The 8,573-nt window shown below is 32.6% G+C and overlaps 1 protein-coding gene across 1 annotated transcript; it reads right to left on the bottom strand.

Annotated features, from left to right (window-relative positions):
• Positions 1 to 636: 636 nt before the first annotated feature.
• LOC139504153 (CD209 antigen-like) lies at positions 637 to 6,880 on the bottom strand. Its single transcript, XM_071294214.1, has 6 exons — positions 6,544 to 6,880; positions 5,534 to 5,634; positions 4,728 to 4,812; positions 2,381 to 2,511; positions 1,850 to 1,953; positions 637 to 745 (listed from the first exon to the last, which is right to left on the bottom strand). The coding sequence occupies exons 1-6, from the start codon at positions 6,878 to 6,880 to the stop codon at positions 664 to 666; spliced, it is 840 nt and encodes a 279-aa protein (XP_071150315.1). The 3' UTR covers positions 637 to 663.
• Between the last annotated feature and the right edge of the window lie 1,693 nt (positions 6,881 to 8,573).

Below are 8,573 nucleotides of genomic sequence, written 5' to 3'. Positions count from 1 at the left end.
TTCGCTATAATAAAACAATTGTGGCGCCTGAAAATCGATGAATATTCAAAACTGTCAACCCTTCAACGTTGTGTAACTTCGGAATGCGCCCTCAGTAAATAATATTCTCGTGTTGACATTTTTGGATATTCACCTTCTCAACGGGCCATAATTGTATATTGGTAAAATGTACATGTACTGATATTATTTTGAAACATGTATATGGACTTAAACAAAAATTTTTTTTTGCTTCTTTTGAATAACGCTTGAAACTTGACGAAAAATGTCAAATAACAGGACTATGGGTGCTCTGAGATCGGAGGACTATACTTGTGTGGTAGTATTAGTTTGTCTTTTCTGTTATTTTTTCAATCATTGTTTGAATTCCAAAGTATATATATCTACTTTAAAGCTAGCGGCATAAATAGTTGTTTCTCATATTTCAGTAAACTTTATAAACGCGTCGTATTTTTAGAATGAACGTCTGTTTTGTGGTTCTTTTTTGTGTTTCCTGACTGATTGGTTTTCTCAATGATTGTTTATTATACCATTTTTTTAAGCCATCTCACTGCTTCCTAATTATTTTGAAACAGATCTAAATGCAGCAAATTTGAAGGAAATACGGAATTAAGAAATTACAATATTAACATAAAAACGTAAACTTATATCTTTAAAACAATAATTTCATTTTCTTGCTACTGTTCTCCATTCCAGTGTTCCTGTTGGGAGAGTATACGTATTGGTTGTTGTACTTACTGCCGAAATACTGAAATAAAAAATAATCTGTATTATTATGCGACCTTATTACAGTAAAACCTGTCTACACCAAATCTCTTCGGGATTTAACCTGCTGTAAGGTTTAGACAGATGTTTTGTTTACACAATATTTGGTTTAGTCAGGTTTCCATGTAATAAATATCATACAAATGTTGGAATTTGTTTATAATGTTTCAAAAAAGCTTTTGTCAAATATTTTTATATTGAATGAGGTTAGAATTTTGTACCAAATGAAGTGATGTTTATCGTTTAATCGGTCGTTTTAAAGCCGTCTACATGCATGATACTGTTTTCTCCGTTAGTATTTGTTTAATTTGCACTTTTCAATAAAATGTGCAGAATGTCTCGTTGTTTTAAACCAAGAAACACTTGACACGAGTTAAATTGTATCCAGTATTTTACAATTAAAATATCATACACCATTTCATTGCATATACGATAAGAAAAGAGGGGCGAAAGATACCTCAGGGACAGTCAAACCCATAGATTGAAAATAAATTGACATCGCCATGGCTAGAATATAAATAGAGACAAACAGAGAACACTAAAGACTAAGCAATACGAACCCCAATAAAAACTGGGGGTGATCTCAGGTGCTCCGGAAGGGTAAGCAGATCCTGCTCCACATGTGGCACCCGTCAACAATAACCATCACTGGATTCTAACTGAAACTATCTTTGGGTGTTAACCAATCGAATTGTCATCAAATTTATCCTCTGCACTGTTTCAGTAACCATGTAATCTTAAATTTACAAAATATAATATTGAAACTCCAATTGGAATAAGATTAGTCTTTTTTAACCATTAAGATATATGTTTAAGCTTAGGAATTTTGTTTTGCAATGAAATTACTTTATACTAATGTAAAAATTAAAGGAATATTTTTCGATCCCTTTCCGTTTGAAACCGAATGTGACGTACGTGTACTTTGATTTGTTGGTTTTATGCCTAATATAAAATACTGAATTTGCACATTGTAAACATTTTATCTGCATATTGATATTGTAAAATATCAGCTGCTCGACACAAAATGAAGGCTTTTTGATCTACTGATCAACCTGATAATCTATACCTATCTTTATTTGAATTTTACCTTTTCTCACATACAAAGTTATGATAACTTTTGCAACTGTAATCATTCCAGCAGAAATTTTTGCCTGGAATATTGTTGACATTTAGAGCTGCACAATCTTCACCCTGAAGAAAAAGAACGAAATCAATGATTTAAAAACAGCGATTTCTTTGTCAGGATCCTGATGTTTAAGTAGTTATCGTGGTAAATACTTGTTTCTCGTTTCTCGTTTTTATAAAAATTAGACCGTGGTTTTCTCGTTTAAATGGTTTTACATTAGTCATTTTAGGGCCCTTCATAGCTTACTGTTTGATGTGAGCCATGGCTCTGTGTTGGAAGTCCGTACTTTGACCTATAACTGTTTTGATTTTACATATTGTGACTTAGATGTACAGTGACACCTGTCTTATTTGAATCTTGCAGAAAACGACAACCTGTCGAAAACATATATATAAATTAGTCTAATCATATCAAATCTTATCTGCCAAAACTGAACAAATCCCAAAGAGGTTCGATTTAGACAGTTTTCACTGAACTACATTTCATGCATACCTGTAATGCATTGTTCGGTTCTCCAGTACACCAGTGGCTGTAATTCAATACAGTGTTAGAACCATTCCACTTCCAAATACCCTCGTGATCAATGTCGTTAGCACCAATCCAAAAATCATGTAATGAATTAGCTAAAAATTATATCAGAATAATAACAAATAAGCCGAGGATACTAAACGAACATTTGAAACCGAATGTGACGTACGTGTACTTTGATTTGTTGTTTTATGCCTAATATACAATTTTGGTTTTGCACATTGTAAACACTGAACAAGTATATATATTTGTTTAGGGGTCAGCTGAAGGACGCCTCCGGGTCCGGGAATTTCTCGTTGCATTGAAGACCTATTGGTGGCCTTCTGCTGTTGTCTTTTCTATGGTTGGGTTGTTGTCTCTTTGACACATTCCCCATTTCCGTTCTCAATTTTATTTAAACTAATTAGTCAAAACTATACTGACAACGCCATGGCTTACAAACGGAACAAAAACAGTACAAAAAACAAAACATAAAATACAGACTGATCAAGATAAACCCAACCAAAAACTGGGGGTGAGCTCAGGTGCTGTCGAATAATAGTAGATTTTGCCTCACATGTGGTACTGTTGTTGGTTTTTCATGCTCCTATATATAGATGTATATTTTTTCTGACCAGATTTGTTTCGATTGGAGTAGCATTCATCCACAACTCTCAAATCTTAAACTTCAGTCTTGCAGTCATAAAAATCTGTAGCACGATTACTGTACTCTAAATTTAGAATTTAACCAATATACATGTTGTTGTTGGATTTGGTGTTGTAAGACAGGATTTCGTTTTTCGAGTTCTTAGGGATTTTTTTTACTCTAGGGATCTCACTTTTGTCAAAAATTATTAAGGCTGTTTGCTAAGGAATGCTTAATTTTACCACATAATATCACCACAAAGGAGGAGAATTTACAACAGGAAAGACGATGTTATCTACTATAAAGATAACACTTCCTTAAAGTCATATTTATTAATACTATGTGTAGTTAAATGACGGCAACAGTAGTATACCGCTGTTCGAAACTCATAAATCGATAGAAAAAAAAACAAATTCGGGTTACAAACTAAAACTGAGGGAAACGCAATAAATATAAGATGAGAACAACGACACAACAGAAACACAATCTTAAAATGTAACACACACAGAACTAAGCATTAGACAAAATCCGATGAGAATAACAAATATAACATCAAAACTAAATACATGAATTTGGGATAGAAAGGTATCACGACACGTCTTATAGCTATGTGAGTTCACACTCAAATATAAGAGGAAACACACGACTCAACAGAAACACAACGTAAAAATGTAACACACACAGAAACGAACAATAATTTAACAATGGCCATTTTCTTGACTTGGTACATGAAATTTTTTAAAGAAAAAAAATGGTGGGTTAAACCTAGTTTTGTGGCATGCCAAACCTCCCGCTTTAATGGCAATGTTAAATATAACATGAAAATGACAACATAACATTACAGGACTACAATACAAATAAATAGGAGAACATATAGGACAGAGAAACACACGAACAATAGCTAACAATAGGCACCAGATAAAAATTAAATACGCCAGAAGTGCGTTTCGTCGACATAAGACTAACCAGTGACGCTCAGATGGAAAAAGTTCGAAAGTCAAAAACAAGTAAAAAGTTGAACAGCACTAGGAAGAAAATTTCAAAAAAATTGTGCCTAATACGACTAGAGTTTTCTGCTTGGGATAAGAACATCCTTATTATTTAAAATTATTTATACTTATGCAAACAGTAAATTTTATAAAATGACTATATAATAGATATACATGATACAACCGAAGTATTAACTAAATACAAATTAAAAACGAATACATTACATAAACCAACATAATACGTGCGTCCGTTTGTCCGGCTTCAGGTTAAAGTTTTTGGACAAGGTAGTTTTTGATGAATTTGAAGTCCAATCAACTTGAAACTTAGTACATATGTTCCCCATGATATGATCGTTATATTTTCAATGCCATATTAAAGTTTGACCTCAATGTCATGGTCCACTGAACATGGAAAATGATAGTGCATAGTTCAGATTACAGTTTTTAGTTAAAGTTTTTGGTCAAGGTAGTTATTGATGAAGTTGTAGTTTAATCAACTTGAAACTTAGTACTCATGTTCCTTATGCTATTATATTTCTAATTTGAATGCCAAATTAAAGTTTGACCCCAATTTCACGGTCTACTGAACATGGAAACAATACTGATACATATATAAATGTAACCAAGAGTTGTTTTCCATCTATCGATTTACGACCTTAGAACAGACGTATACTACTGTTGCCTTTATTTATCTTACTTTTGTTGATCAACTTCTCCATAAATACTTGTTCCTCTGGGGAATCTAATTCCACCAAGTGCGAATTATGTCCATTACAAAATGTCTGTAAAATTTAATTGCATTTAAAAATTTCCATTAAAATATGAAATATTTCATATATACTTTGTTTCATTCATTGCCGTTCATATAGGACAACCAAAGCACCGAAGAGCTAAAAATAAAGATAGAATGCTGGATGTGTGTCCTCAAAAAGAACATAATTATACAAAAAGTCGAAGAATAATAAAGCTAGTCAATACTACGCAAAAAAGAAAATGCTTTGATTGTAACAGATTGGTAGGGAACTTTAAGACATATATACGTGTCAAGGTCATACATAATGGTACGAAAAATAGGTTGACACTAGTTGAAAATTTTAGTCGATTTTCGGTATTTATACATCTTCGGATTTCAAATGTTTGGCTTTTAGCGTTCCTGATGAAGGTAAATCAAGAAAAGCGCATCGGACGCAATAAATTATTAAGCGTGTTGTTTTCTTTTATTTTAGTATTTCGAACACTTGAACAATAATTGATGACAAAAGCATTCACAAGACTTATGTAAAAACAATACTGATACATGTACCAAACGAATTCACATGTTCAACTGCATTTTTAAAAATTGACTGAAAACTGCAAACAGAAAAGTGAAATTGCACGGTTATTTTCAAAATATCTGACACAATCGATGCAACCAATCAATTAACTTTGTGCTGCTCATCTGTTGGCTTAATTGCATTGATAACATAACATTTGGAAATCTTATTAGTTTAAAACATAATTTACCGCTGCAGTGTGGAAGTTATGAACTTGCCCATGAGTGCTGGGATAGTAACAAGAATCAGCAAACCTGGTCCAGTTCGATGGACACAAGTCATACAGGCTATCTGAAAATATGAAATCACATCTGAATATCAGTCTACATATCGTTATTTCTGTTTACAGGTTATCTTTATGCATGGTGATGGTGTTGCCAAAAAGATAGGTACTGGTTGATTTTTAAGAAACTTTGAAAATCATCTTAAATCAAGGAATGTGATTATTTAAAATATGATTAATTATCCTGATTTTGTTCTACTTGAGATCACTTTTTTTGGTTTGATCGGCTCTTCAGGTTTGGTGTTTTCTTTTTTATGTTTTGGTGCGAACACCAATAAAGAGACATGGTGAATTACACAACTTGTGCAGTAAGTATGTAGCAGTAATGCTATTACTACCACATGGTCGATTTATCTGCTTGTAGACTGTTTGTTCCGAAGGTTATCACCAGCTCAAAGTAGAAGTCAGTACTCTGTAACGGTCAGTGAATATCATCATTGTTTGATTAAAATTTAATCTACTATACTTTTTATCAAAGATGCAAACAAATGGCCATATAAGGAGTTGACGACAAATGTTGCCGTTTTATAGATAGTCAAATTTGCTTTTTATAATTTTCTCTTATCTTACCATACCACAAAAATAGAATAACCCTTTAACTTTTGTTCAAAACTCCATACATGTATCAATAAAAATGGGGTCATGATAAGACCTTGCGATCATAAACATTCCGATCGTACTAAAACTCAGATCAACCGATCAAAACACCTAATTCATTATATGGAGCACACATTTTGTCATGTTTGAATTCCGAGTACAGATTAAAGTTATATAACTGTTTTCTCAGCTATCGAGGATTATACAACTTTCCTAACAAAAATCCAACCTAAAATTTAAATTTTAGTTCTAAACATCAATGATGTCCTTTAACAAGTAGCTTGAAAATCTTGTTTGGTTAACATAACATCAATACTTACGTCCATGAGTAAAATCCTTTGTTAAAGTAACGGAATTGCTGGTTGAGAAACCATACTGACACTGAAATACTTTACCGAAATCTGACTCCCCAAGGTTGAATATTTTCAATTCAAAAAAATGGCCTGCAGCATTAACTGTCTCTTCGTATTTTTTTGTATTATCAACTTGAACACCATCACTCATAATGTATGTTCCATCACGTCTCCAAACCCTTGAAGAGGATGAACAACATGTTATTGGTCCAGAGTATAAACATTTTAATGTCACCTCATTTCCGTATTTAAATGGAGAAGTTTCAACAGTCAGTGTTAAAGCTGAAATAACAAATGGAAACATTTTTTTAAAAGGGAAATCTCTTAAACATCATTTAAGTTCTAAACTCCTTTGAGGAATCAACGATTAAATATAGTAGAGCTGACTTATTTATTAATCTTCTCGTCTATCGTTGTTTGTGTAGTCACTGTTGGTTGGTAGATGGGATAATCTGACAAGTTTGTTAAACAAGATGAAATGTACTACAATGACGATGTTCCAATTTGCCTATTAGGTTCCGTAGAGATGGGTTAAGAAGACTTCGACAACGACAGCCAACAACGTCTGAAGACAACACACGACGAAACATCTTAGATATCATTGATTTTTAAATTTCAAACAAATAAGAAAAGCATGTATCAATAAAAATGGGGTCATGATAAGGCCTTGCGATCATAAACATTCCGATCGTACTAAAACTCAGATTTCAAACGATCAAAACACTTAATTCATTATATGGAGCACATATTTTGTCATGTTTGAATTCCGAGTACAGATTAAAGTTATATAACTGTTTTCCCAGCTATCGAGGATTATACAACTTTCCTAACAAAAATCCAACCTAAAATTTAAATTTGAGTTCTAAACATCAATGATTCCTTAAACAAGTAGCTTGAAAATCTTGTTTGATTAACATAACATCAATACTTACGTTCATGAGTAAAATCCTTTGTTAAAGTAACGGAATTGCTGGTTGAGAAACCATACTGACACTGAAATACTTTACCGAAATCTGACTCCTCAAGGTTGAATATTTTCAATTCAAAATAATGGCCTGCGGTATTAACTCTCTCTTCGTATTTTTTTGTATTATCAACTTGAACACCATCACTCATAATGTATGTTCCATCACGTCTCCAAACCCTTGAAGAGGATGAACAACATGTTATTGGTCCAGAGTATAAACATTTTAATGTCACCTCATTTCCGTATTTAAATGGAGAAGTTTCAACAGTCAGTGTTAAAGCTGAAATAACAAATGGAAACATTTTTTTAAAAGGGAAATCTCTTAAACATCATTTAAGTTCTAAACTCCTTTGAGGAATCAACGATTAAATATAGCAGAGCTGACTTATTTATTAATCTTCTCGTCTATCGTTGTTTGTGTAGTCACTGTTGGTTGGTAGATGGGATAATCTGACAAGTTTGTTAAACAAGATGAAATGTACTACAATGACGATGTTCCAATTTGCCTAATAGGTTCCGTCGATTTGTGCAAAGAAGACATCGACAACGACAGCCAACAACGTCTGAAGACAACACACGACGATACATCTTAGATATCATTGATTTTTAAATCTCAAACAAATAAGAAAAGCAAGAAAAGCAAGACAATATTTAGCTAGTTTTTATTGTGTTTAGCCACTTATACATTTGAGAGAAAGTTTTGTTGGTAAAAAAATAACCAAATTCTGTATTCATACGCAAACAATGATTTCAAAAAGAATACTATCGCTCCAAGAATTAATATGGGCAATTTTGCTTACATTTGGGAACCTTTTGGGTATTACATCGTGGAAATGCAAAACTTAACATAATAAAAATTATCTTTGTTCATAAAGTACAGAAATAACTTGAGCAATTTGGACTGATGGTTTTTTCGCCAGGACAAGTAATATCATGGTCATTCCTCATTTGACAAAAGAAGAAAAAGGAGCAATGGAAATTAACTATACATATTAATTATATCATTTTTTATGTTCGAAACTTACTTTGA

The sequence above is a fragment of the Mytilus edulis genome, chromosome 14 (genome assembly GCF_963676685.1).
Source record: "Mytilus edulis chromosome 14, xbMytEdul2.2, whole genome shotgun sequence".
NCBI lineage: Eukaryota > Metazoa > Mollusca > Bivalvia > Mytilida > Mytilidae > Mytilus > Mytilus edulis.
Note: the sequence above shows the minus strand (reverse complement) of the source record. Positions and strands in the feature narration are given on the sequence as shown.